This window comes from Phocoena phocoena, chromosome 9, assembly GCF_963924675.1.
Source record: "Phocoena phocoena chromosome 9, mPhoPho1.1, whole genome shotgun sequence".
NCBI classification, from domain to species: Eukaryota; Metazoa; Chordata; class Mammalia; order Artiodactyla; family Phocoenidae; genus Phocoena; species Phocoena phocoena.
In genome coordinates this window covers 44391980-44408111 of record NC_089227.1, presented here as the reverse complement: position 1 = coordinate 44408111, position 16132 = coordinate 44391980, and the positions used below count along the sequence as shown (strand labels likewise).

At 36.8% G+C, this 16132-nt stretch overlaps 1 protein-coding gene across 1 annotated transcript in view; it reads left to right on the top strand.

The window, feature by feature from the left end:
* Positions 1-15684, top strand: part of GLCCI1 (glucocorticoid induced 1) — a 120286-nt gene extending 104602 nt beyond the window's left edge. Inside the window, exons 6-8 of the mRNA XM_065884246.1 lie at positions 756-966; positions 14058-14178; positions 15336-15684. Coding sequence (XP_065740318.1) covers positions 756-966; positions 14058-14178; positions 15336-15684 — 681 coding nt within the window. The remainder of the gene's footprint in view (positions 1-755; positions 967-14057; positions 14179-15335) is intronic.
* The last annotated feature ends 448 nt before the right edge of the window (positions 15685-16132 follow it).

The window sequence follows — 16132 nt, the reverse complement described above, 5'->3', positions numbered from 1 at the left end:
CCATGCTCAGCAAAGACGACCCAACGCTGCCAAAAAATAAATTAAATAAATAAATTTATTTAAAAAATAAAATAAACTATAGGTTCTTTATTGGTAAAAACTGTGCTAATGAGGTCTAGGGTCTTCTCGGGTCAAAAATATATGATTCATATATGATTCTATGATTATAATTTCATTTCTATTTTTTATTTTTGCCACTCAGAACAATGCATTAGAACTAAGCAAAATTCATTAGTAGTCCTACTCAGTTGGATACCAAATTAGAAGAAATGTTCTGAGTTATCTTAATATCCTCCCTTGAGTACTAATAGAATAAACCTTTTATTATAAATTTTGGGTAAACTGCAAAATCTGTTCCTGGCTTGTAAAAAAATAAGAAGAAGAAGAATGAACAAACGGAAATCCATACCTGTGAATATGAGATTTCTCTTTTTTTATTATCAAGTCAAAGTGACTTCTTGAGCGGTTTGACTAATTCTTAAAGCAAATGTTTATTGAATGTCTGCTGTGTGCCAGACACAGTGCTAGGGATACAGTGTTAAAAGAAGCCCCTGTCCTTGAAGAGTATTACTGGGAGTGCTGACCTAAAAGTGACTGGCAGAAATTAAGACACAAGATTGGTATCTTTATTCTCTAAAGAATCAACTGTGGTGGCGATAATACTGCAAAATGAAATCAAAAGAAACAGCAGTGCTTTATATATGGATGGAGTATATGAACTGTCACTGACGGTGTGATGGTTGTTGCTCTTCCAGCCTTTGGATATCCCGGATGGTCGGAGAGCCCCCCTCCCTGCTCACTACCGGAGCAGCAGCACTCGCAGCATCGACACGCAGACCCCCTCTGTGCAGGAGCGCAGCAGTAGTTGCAGCAGTCACTCCCCCTGTGTTTCCCCCTTCTGTCCCCCGGAATCCCAGGACGGTAGCCCTTGCTCAACAGAAGATTTACTCTATGATCGTGATAAAGGTGAGAATGAAATCATCCATTTAGAGGGTTTGTTATAAGGCCTTGGTCATTCTACTTTCTTTGTCTTAGACCATTACATCACCTTTTTTGTTTCATTGAATGGTGGGATTGTAAAGGATTGGTTGATCTAGGTTGGTTTGTTCATTGGTTTCATGTACCCCCTTCTTTGTGACTTTCGCAAACATCTTCCATAAATGTGTCAGAGGAGCACAGCGCATGGTTATAACAACTAATGAAAGCTATAAAATGAATGTGTACAGCTTCACATCATATAACACACAGTTTTTTCCTTGGTATTGTCCAGAGTTAAGGATGGTTATGGTAAAGTTTATTATGTTCCTCGTGCCTGAGGTTAGATTTCGTATTCAGATTAATTTGGGAGGAAATAATTTCTAAAAAAATCTGTTGGAAGAATGAGTGTATTTTTAACCAAGTGGGATAAAGTTTAAAAAGTACCTGCAGCACATCAGGGATTATATTATGGTATGTAGATGAATTATTAACTAACACCAATAAGCGTGCAGAACCCGTGGGGTTTCTTATTACCTGTCAAGCCCTGTCTGCCCATGTCCTCCTGTCTTCGTGTCAGGCACTTGGCTACCACTGTTCACTCCCTTCTTTCAGTTTCTAGCCCCCTCAGACTCAGACACTGAAGGTACTGAAGACTGCCCAGCTTCCACCTTCCTAGCTACTTACAAAGAAACACTGAACTTCCTTTGTAACACATTTATTGCTTTTCACCACAAGAAGATCATAGGCAACACAAATTTTAAAACATGAAAAAATTAAAGTTTATAGAATCTTACAGGATTTTTTTATGGGCCTTGTCCTGACTTGACCCCCAAGCCCCTCAATTTGTTTTATTTTGAAGTATTAATACATTTAAAGTGCCCAAATATTAAATGCTAAGCCCCCTGAATTTTTACACACGTATGCACTCATGAAACCACTACCTGGATCAAGATACAGAACATTTTTCGCCTCCCAGAAGGATCCCTAGCCCCCTTCACAGACAGTATCCTTCTCCTCTCCACTTAGAAGTAACCACTGTTGACTTCCATCATCATAGTCTAATTTTTCCCTGTTACTGAATTTCATAGAAATGGATTGATGCAGTGTGTATTCTTTTGGTCTGGCTTCTTTCAGTCATCATTACGCCTAACTGTCTGCTGAGATGTTAGACGGAAGCTACTTTGGACTTTGTCCTCTTTGTGGGTGGATCTCAACAGTTCTCCCCTTTTCATCTTTTCCTTATTGGAAGCCTTGAAAACTCTCTTCCTCCATTAAGGATGTACTGAAAGCAGTACCTTAGTTAGGCATATCTCTCTGCTTCAAGTGGAATGTCGATACTGTAGAATGCAGACTAGGAAACTTTCATTTCACGGAGGCATCCTACGACAGCAGTCACTTCCTCGCATTTTTAGTATGGATGTTTCATAGTAAAACAAACAAGAAAACACCTTGCTTCTAGTAGGAGTATTTGTTTTGAAGGTAAATGGAAATGTTAAATAATCATAAATAATCATAAGTTATTGTAGGCTGCAGAGGTGGTATATGGTGAAACAGATCTTGCAAAACCCGTATTTTTTTATTATACCACTAGAAAAGATAAGTGCAGACCGCTTTTGCTACTTATTAGCACTTACAGTTGGGTTAAAATTAAAAATAACAGTGATAATAAGGCTAGGCAGTTAATTCAGAAGTTTTGTTTTCTTCTAAGTTTAACACTGTGGATAGTTGAGAGATGCTGAACCAAAAGGGAGATGTATTAGGAAGTTGATAGATGAATTCCATTTTGGTTAGCTGGTTGTGAGATTGTCTTCTTGGCCTCTGCGGGACTGTATTCTTTGAGGCAATCTCACAACCAGTTAGAACCACATTCTCTTTATCTATTCATCTGTCCATGGACACTTAGGTTGTCCTCATGCTTTGGCTATTGTGAATAATACTGCAATGAACATGGGAGTGCAGGTATCTCTTCGAGATAGTACAATATTCTGAATTCTGGCTGTTTCTTAGAGAAGTTAGAGTTTTTCTAAGACTGCTTTTGGTTGTATATTTTTCTCTATGCCCTTTTATTCTTTTATACCAGATATCTGCCTGCATGACACAACTGTCTTCTCTTTCTTCTGTTCCTCTTGTTTGTTTAATGTAAAATGAGAACGTTGGTCCACATCATCTCTAAGGCCAACAGTTTTTCCCCTAATAGTTAAAACAAATTTTGTTCTTAGTAAAACAAGGTGATAATACTTGTTTTCATACCTCATACCATTATTGGGGTTAAATGAGATATTGGAACACAGTGCTTAGCACAACTCTTGGTATGTAGTAAACACTCAATAAATGGTGTTGGGTGTGACTAATAGTGATTTTTTTTTAATTTCCTTAGAAACTAAGAAGACTACAGAATCATTTAAGACTGTTTTCTACAAAACTACCTCAGTTTGGGAATTAAGGCCTCATGACATAAGTTTCTTAATATATCTACACTATTATACAAGTATGTTCAGAAAACTAAAGATACAAAGGAGAGGGAGTTGTCAGTTTTGCAATTTCTGAAACTTACATATTTAAATCATTCAAACTATAGAATAATCTCTGACTCATTACTTCAGAATGGACAGTCCAAATTTTTTTAAGATACTAATTCTAGCTTACAATTTGCATTTTTCCACAGTGAAGCTTAAATTGGTCTTTTGTTTCTTTACATTTACTTCCAGTAAAGAGAAAAAAAAGCAAGCTATAGATTTCTAATAGGTGTGCATCATTAACTCTGAAAACAGAATTGATACTGTAATTTTGTAGTCAACTAGAATTGATTTGGAGTACCTACCTATTCTGTAGTTGCTGTTGTAGACTAGCTAGTTTAGACATCTTTAGGTGCCTGGATTGGCATGCACAGGTGGGGAGAGGGATAGACATTGTGAGTATATAGCTCTAATGAGAGATGTGCTAGTTAGCTGATTATTTTTCTAGTACTCATCTGTTATAGCCTATCCTTTTCCTGACTTTATTATTTCTGCTTATTCCTAACATCTGTTTTTCTCCATGACACATATATAATTTGAGATCTATAAAAATAATTTTAGTTGATTAGCATAGTGGTCCTTTGGCTGTTTCAATTGCAATGCCAGGACAAAAACACTCTCATTATTGAGAAAAGTCCAGCCTTTAAGAGACTGTTTTCAGGTTTTAGTTTATTGGGTTTGGTGGTTTTCTGACAGATTTTTCCAGTGACCTAAAGACTGAAGGCAGCCTGGTAATGTGTAAAGTTGCTAGGCTTACTAACCTAATAACAGCCACAGTTCCTACATTATGATCTGTGTGGAGAATTCAGGGATCCAGAATAAGAGCTCTTATTATCTTGACATCTTCAGAATATATCCTAAGAGTTAGCCGAAATTCTTCTACATTATCATGCCCAAAATGCAAGGGAGAAAAACAGTCATTTATATAATGTAAATGGCAGTGTCAAATATTAGTTCTTTTAGCAGCTCTGCCAGCTTTCCTTAATAAGGTAGCAAGCCACAAAATCTAGACTTCAGTCTGCCACTTATAGTTGATCTTTGGCACAATTCACTTAGGCAGGTTGTTATAAAATTTTGCAGTTTTGCAAGATATTGTGGAAACGTTGATTATTCTAATCATGACGTCAACTGAACCATTCTAGTCAGGTCAACTACCAAGAGTTGTATTCCAAGAGTCCATAAATTGATTACTTGGAACTTAAACTATGTTTTCCCACAGGAACAATGTATATCATGTAGATGGAGTTTCCAGGGCACAATGCATATAAGCCTATTTAACTCATACCATGATTTAACTTATAAATATTAATATTTCTAAACTTTGGGTATTAGGACTGAGCAGCCCATAGTTGCAGAAAAGAAAAAAAAGTATTATCTTTTCAGGGTCTAGGGCTGACCCCAGGCAGACTTTTAAAAGAGACTCTTTTTGATATCTTATTCCTTTCTGTATACATTTTAAACCCGATTTGCGTTCATCTTTAGGGCTCTATTTCTTAACATTGTCTGACCTTTGCCCTTACCATACTTTAACTCTCCACCTTCTAGATATCCTAATCAGCCAAGATTCTGTGGTACTTTTCTTTTTGTGGTTTATATTGTGAAAATAGATATGTTGGATATACTTCTTTTAGCTACCACACCTTGCAAATTGCTGCTTTTGAGCCTGAATCTGTTTCTCAATCAAAAGATTCTCCCCACATAATTCTAGGATGCTTATTATCCTAGAAGAACCTCTTGCTGGTAAAATTACAAAGAGTGTAGAAATCTTATTCCAACAAAGGAGTTATTCCATAGGTTAAAAAGTGAGCTTTTCTAGAATTACATCCCTAAGGTCATCTTCCCTGTTTTGCTTTTTCAAGAGTACATCTAAAATTACATATACTCCCATTATCTGATGCGTATAAGAAGCATCCAGTAAATGCCTTTTCCCCCTCTTTTGGAAAATGTCTACAATTTTACTAATAGCAGTTGCTGTGCTAGCTCTCTATGGATGAGTTACTATTCTTTTTTTTTGTGTGTGGTACGCGGGCCTCTCACTGTTGTGGCCTCTCCCATTGTGGAGCACAGGCTCCAGACACGCAGGCTCAGCGGCCATGGCTCACGGGCCCAGCCACTCCGCAGCATGTGGGATCTTCCCCGACCGGGGCACGAACCCGCGTCCCCTGCATTGGCAGGCGGACTCTCAACCACTGTGCCACACCAGGGAAGCCCCGAGTTACTATTCTTAATTCAAAATTATTAGTAAGTATACAACTCAGTTCTAGCAGTTACAACTCAGAGTTTAAAACAAAAGCAAACCAAAATTTATTAATATGTCCACATATATAATTTCACTTAATCTTCTATTATCTATTTACTAGACTATAAGCTCCATCAAGAGCAGGTAACTTTATTTTGCTCATTACTTTATTCTCAGCAACTAGAGTGGCGCCTAGCATTTGCATGGAGTAGTGCTTAGTCGAGACTTTTTGAGTATTCCTTCTTCATGGTATGTCCATTTTTTTAAGAATATATTTTTATAGCTTTGTTGAAAACATTAGTGTCTTTTTCCTTAAGTGGTTAACTTATATATGGTAGGCTTTTGAATGTTCAGGAAGAGTATGATAATGCTCCCCGCTACCACCAACCAAAAAAAGATAATAAACAGTCACCACTCTAAGATTATGCTAACTTAGTGATCATAGGCCTTTGGTGAGAAAGAAGCCATAAAGTTCAAATTTCCTGTTGAAATTAGGGGAAGGGAAGTAACTTTGCTAAAATCCATCTCATCTTCTACTCTGATCATGACTGGGGAAAAAATAGGGTATAGGCTAGAGGAAAGGGGATCTGTTGAATTTTTTTCTCCCTGTTATCTTTTATGTTCCTCTGAGAAGAAATGTGGACACACTGAAGCCACACCTTGCACTGTGTCTCCTTGTGAGACTAACAGAAGGCAGACCCAATGAAGCTGTTGCCTAAACTCTAAGACTCTACTGAGGAGAAGCATGGAATGTTAGATTGGAACTTGATCGTCTAGTCTAACGAGGACACTAGAGTTGAGATAGATCAAAACAGTGAGGCAGATAGCATGATGGTAACGAACTCTGACTCTGGTGCAGCCAGGTTGAACTCCGCTCTGCCACTTACTAATTATGTGTCCTTGGGCAAGTTACTCAACCTCTCTGTATCTGTTTTCTCACCTGTAAATTAAGGAAAATGATGGCACCTGCCTCATAGGATTGCTATGATGATTAAATTTGCCCAGGTGACTTTACCTTTGTTATCCCCTGTAATATTATCACAATCCGATGAGGAGGGACATTGTCATTATTTTAAGAATGGGGAGCCTAAGGCTTAGAGAAATGAAGTTAACTTTCCTAAATCTTTTGAAGTCCAGATGCCAACAAAGATCTTCTGCAGGAACCTCACACTACTACTTGCTGCCTTCGCAGGAGGAATAGCCATTACACAGTCATTCAGCTATGAAAGAGCCTGGTGTGTGGAGAACAGTTAAAAAAAAAAAAAAATAGTGTGGCTAGAGCATAGGGGTAAATGGTAAGGAGTAGAAAGCAGTGAGAATGGAGAGGTAGGTAGAAAGGCCACTATTTCATAAGGGCCTTGTAGCCTTGCTGAAAGAAATGAAGAACCAAGCGAAGATCTTCTGTCAGCTAAAGCAGGGGTCCCCAACCCCCGGGCTGTGGACCCGTAGGGGTCTGCAGCCTGTTAGGAACCCGGCAGTGAGCAGCAGGCGAGTGAACAGACAAAGCTTCATCTGCCGCTCCCCGTCACTCACATTGCCACCTGAGGCACCACACCCCTCACCACCCCACCCCCTGTCTGTGGAAAAACTGTCTTCCATGAAACCGGCCCCTGGTGCCAAAAAGGTTGGGGACCGCTGAGCTAAAGGACATGACCAGCTTTAAAGATAAAGCTACAGAAGTGGAGAGAGATGCCAAGAGGGGAAGATAAGATGCTATTTTAATAGCCTAGTCCTGTCTCTCCAAACTTGAGTTATTACATACTTTTTTCAGCAATTTTTAATTTGTACCCGTAATATAAATTTATATATTTCTAAGTTATGTAAGTACATAATTCAATCCATATACAAAATATTTGCTGGTAAAGCTTAGTTTCTTATTTTTAGAGATTAAAAAGTAAATATGTATAAATGTTCTTTTTTCTTCCTGCGTATCAGCAGATTGTTTAGTGCACCTTAATTGGGAGACCACAGCTGTAGGGCAAAGGAATTGGAGGAAATAGACTGAAGACGAATCAGCAGCATTTGGTGGTTGATTAGATGTACAAGGTGAGGGATTAGAAAAATGAGGATAAAGGCAAAGTTCTAACAAAGTTCTGGCTTGGGACATAATAAAACAATTACCACTATTAATAAGGCAGTGAATGTCAGAGAAGGAACAGGCTTTAAGATGACCATTATATAAGTTTAAGATTACATTTGGTTATCTGCCGAAAAGATGTTACAATACCATTTCCCTTTAGCAAGAATTGGGGGGGAAAAAAAAGAGAGAAATACTGAGTTTTACCTGATACATAGCATTTTGTTTTGTCTTCTGTTTTGTACATAATTAAGTGTTCAGTAAATATATATAAGTGTGCATTTAAAATTATATTGAAATTTTATTAGAAGTTTTCATTTTTTCCCCCTGTAGGATACTTTAGGAGCACTTTAATATGAACAGTGTGTTTCAGTGTTTTGAAAACTGATGTCCCTAGAAATTTTTTCATTTAAAAACCTCAAGAATATAAAAAAACTAAGATCGCATCAGACATTTTGATTTTTCTGAGAACCTTAATTACATTACTTTTCAAGATATAAAATATTCTGGGTGATCTGAAATATATTTTCAGTTTATTTTTACCATTATGATTTATAAGAGACAAGATTTTAGTCTATAAATTGGTTTGCAGACTGTCTTCAACAGAGTGATTTGCTTTCATTTTTTAACTCACGTCGGATAGTCGGATTCAGGGTGATTTGTTCGTGTTCATGTAAGATTCCGAGTGAGTAGTTAGCATATCAACGACGCCAAGTCAGATTTGGAGACAATAATAAGCAATGTTGTTCTGCATATCAGAATTATGTTTGCAGAAGAAGCATTGTACTTATTGTGAGTACACACAAACAAAGGCACAACTATGATCTGTTTGCTTATTTCGTAAATTAATATCAATTCAGTGAATATGGAATAAATGATTAAAATATAAAACACCTTCCACATATGACAAATATCTAATTAATGGGCCTAACTTACATTTGGAATGTAATGGGCCTAACTTACATTTGGAATGTAAGTCCCATAAATTCAAAACAGTCTTATTTGAGACAAAGTTCAAAAATATAAGTACCAAGGATTATGTTACATTTTCCCTCCTTACCCTTTGCTGAATGCTGATGTAAGGGAGATCTTAGCTATAGCTGATGTGTTGTTTTATTAAAATTTTGTAACCTTCTCATAAAAGGTTGACTTTGAAATTGTAGAGAAACGTTAGAGACTATTTGTAAAAGTCAAATGTTCTCCTTACTCTTCCACAGTTATTTTTTTTTTTTTCACTGAAAATGCAGGTTTTCAATACAATCAGTAATGCCAACTGGTTCCAAAAGTTTGTTGTCAAGAAACACTATACAGTTGTTTCTCCTGATTTCATTAGACCATCAAATTACACTACAGCTGATAATTTCATTTCCTGATGCAAAAAAAGTAATTTTTTAAATTGAAGCATAGTTACTGTACACTATAAGTTACAGGAGTACAATACGGTGATTCACAATTATTAAACGTTATACTCCATTTATAGTTATTATAAAATATTGACTATATTCCCCCTGTTGTACAGTATATCCTTGTAGCTTATTTTATATCTAATAGTTGTACCTCTTATTTCCCTACCTCTGTATTGCCCCTACCCACTTCCCTCTCCACTGGTAACCACTAGTTTGTTCTCTATATCTGTGAATCTGCTTTTTTGTTATATTCAGTAGTTTGTTGTATTTTTTTAAATTCCACATGTAAGTGATATCCTACAGTATTTGTCTTTCTCTGTCTGACTTATTTCACTTAGCATAATGCCCTCCTAGTCCATCCATGTTGCTGCAAATAGCAAAATTTCGTTCTTTTTATGGCTGAGTAGTATTCCATTGTGTATACATACCACATTTTCTGGAAAAGAAGTAATTTTAATACTAGAATGGCAATTCTGTTTAGATCCTGTTTAGTTCATCATAGTTATAATCTTATTCTAAATTGGCTAACTTTGTCACTAAGTTTCGTGTTGGTTGAACTCTATGCTCGTTTTCTCAGCCTGTTATTCTAGCTTTGAAAGATAGAATAATAATTACATTCTACTGGCTCTTGCTACACATGTAATAAATATTCTCTACGTAGAGGAATCTATAGAATCTGTATACTTTAGGCATTAGTTTTAAAATTTCGGAATGGTAGATCTCCATATGCTAAAGGATGCCATCATGAACTAGCGGAGTTCCTACTAGGCAGTCATAAACTGGAGAATCTGGTACTCCAAATGTTACTCGGCTTCCCCGCCAGACACAGAATCTTACTTTTATATACCTTAATAAAGTTAGTGTGCAGACCTATTAAAAATGACATTTCTGTTACTCTCTTTTACCAAGAAAGTAGAATAGGCACTTAATTTCTGAATGGTTCACCTTTGTTAATTTGTGAATTAGGAATGATGTGTTCTTTCTACTATTGTAGCAGTATTTATTGAGAGCTTATTCTGTTTCAGGTACACATTTTTCACAGCCATCGTATCAGTAGTTATTCCCATTTTGTAGATCAAAACACAAGGGGATCACACTTTTCCTAGGCCATGCAGTTAGGCCTAGACAGAAGTCAGATGGCTTGACTCCATACCAGTGTTTTAATGTTTTCATGATTGGTTATCAAATTTGGCTGTACTTCAAAAGCATCTGAGAGCTTTACCAAAAAAAACAGCCAGCACATGCCTGGGAATGGGCCCCAGACTAATTAAATCAGAACCTCTTGAGGGGTGAGGTTTCAACATTGGCATTTAATAGTATTGTTAAAACATCTTTGATGAGTCTAATGTGAAACCAGGGTTAAGAACCACCACCCTGTAATTATATTGCTTATTTTAGAATTAATTTTACTTAATTTGATAAAGTAATCTGATAGTAGGAGATAAAGCACGTATAAAGACTTAGGGCTAGAAAAGAACCATGGCAGAGATTTTACATACCTTCCTACATAAATGAAGCAACTTAATATTTATGATTTTTTTTATACTAGAATTATTGGCCATACAACTTAATATACCAGAAGTAATGGAGGCCATTTATAAGGAGAAATTCAGAAAACTCTAAAACTATAAAAGTACACATAGTTTAATGAATCTTGTTTCTATATGGAATTTCAGACTTCAGTAATATCTCTAACTTTTCCAAGCTTTAGTTCATTATGTGTTTTAAAATGTTTGTCAAACTACTTATATTTTAATCGTAAATATGGTACACATGCATAATTATAATCTTTTATAATAAAATAGTCAATAAAATGTTTCCATACTCTTAATTTTGAGATCTGGGTGATTCTGTTATAAATATAGATGAAACTATTATGAATGCAGACAGATATGTAAATAATTATATTCATCACATCTAATTTCATTGGTTATGAGGTTATAAGAACATAAAGTAACATTTAACTTAATCTCAATTACATGTCTAGTTATTATCCTATTGTGGGATAAGAGAATGAGAAAATGTATCATGCTTGTGAACAGAAGGGATTAAATTAAGATTACCATGAGACTTCATCCTGAATCTCCTGAGCAAGCATGCTTACCTCACATTTATAATGTTCTCTTAATGAAATGTGGTTATTAAACTCAACACAGAGTTCTAAATGCAGGAGTTAGACAACCAAGCTTGGAATGGGTAGAACAGTTTGCTCATGGGAGTTGTTTTTAAAGCATGCCATTTGTAAAGCAAAAAAAAATATTTTGGTACACTGTTCCTTTTTTGTATGGTAAAAATCACAGAATTTCAGAGTTAGGAATGGAAATTCCTTTAGTTATATAGAAACTTAGAGAGGCAGCTGTGTTGAAGGTTATACAACTATATACAGCTAGTGACAGAACTAAAACCCCAGAAAGTTGTCTCCATTCCCTGTTCCTCTTTGCACTCTATCAGATTGCATGTTTACCTGAGGAGAAAACCCCAGATTTAAGAAATTTATTTACAGCTCCAAATTTCTTTCTTTCAAGCTTTGTCTTTCCAGACCACCAAACATTAAATGTAATATATATATATATACACACACACACACACACACACACACACATATATATATATGTACATATATATTCTCAACAAACAGTTTTTATTGAAAAGTCAAGGCAGTATAATAGCACTGAATACTATCTTTCTGGGATAGCAAATATTGTGTTTGTTTGTTAAAACATTTGTCACCCTCCTCCCCGCCCCCAATAAAAGAATGTTTAAGTGGGTAAAACTCTGTAAAAATATAAGCCTCGGAAATTAGAAAAATTTCAAGGAGAAAAAGCATTTAATATTTAATTCATTGTAGATTGTTTATAGGAAGACAGCTAGTTTTACTGATTATCCAACTCATATCTAGCTTTCAATTCTGGGAAGGTCCCTTGAAACCATCAGTAATGTTATGAGAGAAATCATGTGGTAGGTCTGATGATGTAATAAGAAATAGAACACAGGAGACTGTAAGAGTGGCCGAGATGACTTTTCTTACATGATAACAGGGTGGATTCTTAACTACTGACATGGTCACACCCCTGCTGATGGCAGAAAAGGCTTGTTAAAGGCATCGAGCCCATGGTTTTAGGCCCATCCTGTGTGCAGCAGGGCTGTGTTGTTACCACCAGTCCTCTCCATAGAGGCACTACACACCATAGCTACTTTTTCATGTATATCCTTGGCATGGCTGGTCGTTGCTTGGATAATAAAGCAAGGTCAACCTGTATTTTTGGTATTATACCGAGTTCAAGACCTCATTCCCACCAGTTTTTGATTGAAGACCAGTCGTTTTGGTTTAGCCTAGCTCAAATAGCAGCAAAGTCGGACTCTAGTCAGGTTAATGATGTTTTGCATCTACCGAAGAGAAAAAATAATATTCCTTCTCCTCCCTCCCATTTGTTTAAGCAATATAGTATAAATGTTGAGTCTAAGAAAATCCTCAAGTCTGAAGAAACCCAACGTAACTCTAAGACTTAATTCCTTCCCAGAGACTATGCATAATCTCTATGGACATGTGTAACAGTAGTGATGGAGAAACTATGAGGTTTTCTAGGTTTCCCAATAATGTGGCCTTGTTATTTTGCAGGCAATGATTTCCCAGCCAGAGATATAGCCATATTCAAATATAAGCACACATCTGCATGCCCAACACTTACATAGATGTTCTTTGAATCATTCACCAAGTACACTCTAAGTGTGCCTCAAGGGTCTACTTTCTAAGCGTGTATTATACTTCATTAATGATGATTAAAAAAACCCTCCCTGTTACTCAGATTCTCAATGTTGGACCATGTACTGTATCCTAAACTGAAGCAACTTATCAAAATTGTGACACCTGAAATTTATGGTACTAATGCCATCTTTCAAAATACATACGAAAATACTACATCTCAATAGGTATGTGCTTAGTATTTTAGCATGGGGGATTGGTTTGCATGAAGTCAGAATTGGTTTAAATAGGACTATTGTATTTATAAAGGTATGTTACTGACTTTACAACTTGGCATCTTAAAAAGATAATGACATATTTTGGTGGATATGAATTTCCAAAATCCTTTGCCAGGTAGGAAAGGGAGAAACTGCATATAGGTTTTATGGCTTTTCATGAATAGGCCATTTCTTTTTGGTCAAAAATACGAAGAAAACATGTTAGATAGAGATGCTTTTAGATTCCTCATGCTTCCAGCAGCGAAAATACAAATAGTGCTCAAAAAATTCTTTTATATAGACATTTTAAAGGCAAAATTCTGAACATTACCTTTTTCATTGTGGGCCAAGGGAAAGTATATTGTGTTATAAGCCTATTTTTCCCTGCATACATGTTATTCACAGTGTTTAGTAAAACTAACATTTCTGCTAAGAACTTTTGTAATGAAGATTATTCCACATATTAAAATTTTCAGTTAAATTGGTTGAACAGTGAGAAAATATAGAGAATGCTGTATTTAATCTCTTAAAATTCTGCATGGCTATACATATTACACCATTTATTTACCTTTTTGAAATACATAATGATGTATTTATTTTCAGGATTACAGCTCTACTTTACTCAAAATGCAGTTGTCTGGACCAAAATATCTGCTTTTTATGTTCTGTGGTATGGCAGATTACTATTGCATTGAAGCTTTTATTCATAAGATATGTACTACACAAGGATGTTAGAAACAGCTTTGCAATAAAGGAAGCTCTGTGGTGGAAGCCAAGGGGCAGTAGTGGATAAACTGTGCAAAAGGCTGCTTGTTTGGAAATCAAATTTAATTTAAAAGAGCTTTCAATCACTAGTTAATATAACTGCTTTAAATTTACAGACAGTGGGAGTAGCTCACCGTTACCCAAGTATGCTTCATCTCCCAAACCAAACAACAGCTACATGTTCAAACGGGAGCCCCCAGAGGGATGTGAGCGAGTGAAGGTCTTTGAGGAAATGGCGTAAGTAATGTCTTTTCTGTCAGCTGGGATCTGCAAAGCTGTAAAGCTTTTTACTGAGACCAGTTGATTACAGACGAATCAACTACTCCATCCAGCTGATAATGTGTTTCAAAAGCAAATTATGAAAAGAGAGTCGAATAGGCAAAAGAGATCTTATTGAAGGAGAATTAGAGTCTGTGTGCTGGAAATATGCTAATACAAAGAAACTTGGAAATTCATCCTTACTACCTAAAAGATTTATTTTTAATCATTAAGAATTTTCCTTTCAAAAGTTCTATTAATTTAGATGGATAAAAAGAAAAAGACATTTAGCAGCAAAGTGAATATCCATGTGTGGCTAGCCTTAACGATAGTGATACCACAAGCCAGAGGGAACTCACTAACTCGTCTCCTTCCCTGTAGACACATCTAGCATGTGTATTCATTGAATTTAGACTTTCTGTTCACAGATTTTTTTTTTCTTTTTGAAAGTTCGGTACGTATAAAATAGAAATTAAAGGGAAAAGAGGTTCATGCTGTAAATACCTGGCAGAATAACTCAAAAAAAGAGCGTGTGGCTCTTGGACTCACTCATCCCTTTGTCCCAGTGCAGGTGCCCTAGTGGAGGCTGCTGTACTCTTGTAACCTAGAAGGGGACAGAGACGGGTCCTGCAGGAGTTGATGGCTTAGTTCCCAGGGAAGGGGAGGAGAGGAAGGGCTTGTGGACGCTGTTCTGTTGGGCTGACTCATCAAGAAACTACTGAAACTATTTTTCCTGATCTGTGTTAGTAGAAGTATGTATAGAGATACAGAAAAAGGAGGAAATGCTTAAAACCAAATATATGATTGGGTAATCCCTCTCCCAATGTACTTAACAGAAAAGGTCATTTTAACATCGCATAATCCATGTTTCTAAATGAATGAAAGCAAACTAATCTCTGAAAAATTCTGTGTGCCCAGAGTCCTTTTGAAAATCCTTCTGTTTTAAATGTCACCTCAGTGCTGTGTACATCAGTAGTATGCCAGCTGACTTGTGCTATGGAAGATGTTTACCCCTCTGTGTACACTTAATTCATTCCCTGCCATCCACATTTTAGCTGTTTTAGAGAACGCCAATTAATTCAGAAAGTGCCTAACTTTTTAGTGATTGTAAACCTAATTTTGTTTTATGGTTTTAGGTCTCGCCAGCCTATCGCAGCCCCTCTCTTTTCATGTCCTGACAAAAACAAGGTTAATTTCATCCCAACCGGATCAGCTTTCTGTCCTGTAAAACTTCTAGGCCCTCTACTACCTGCCTCTGACCTGATGCTCAAGAACTCTCCTAACTCTGGCCAGAGCTCAGCTCTGGCCACCCTGACCGTGGAGCAGCTCTCCTCCCGGGTTTCCTTTACGTCTCTTTCTGATGACACCAGCGTGACGGGCTCCACAGAGGCCTCTGTCCAACAGCCATCCCAGCAGCCGCAGCAGCTCCTGCAGGAACTGCAGGGTGAGGAGCACATCTCCGCTCAGAACTACGTGATCATCTAAAGCAGAGGGGGAGCTGGCCTCTACCCTGTGTTCCCTGGATTAGGAACTAGATCTCAGACATCTATCTGCATGGAGTGACAAACTTCCTGACACCACCACCAACAGAATACTTATCAGCATCATAAAGTATCTCTTAACACTGATCTTGGCAGGGACGGAACTCCTATTCAGCAGTTTTTGTGGAAAGCAGTAATGCTTGCAAAAATGTGTGTATCATTCAGCATTTTAAGTGGAGACTATGCATTTCATAGTATGTTTGACAGATTAGTACTGTGTCCTGTGTTTTGTTCCAAACTCTTCAGTATAAATAAGCTCTATATCAGAAAGTTGCCTGTCTAAATAGAAAATGTCTTGCTGTGTTTTGTCCTATGGAAAAATACTGTACTTCAGAATTATGTTTACAATTGATCCAGGTGTTTGTTTCTAACTTCTGTAATACATACAATGC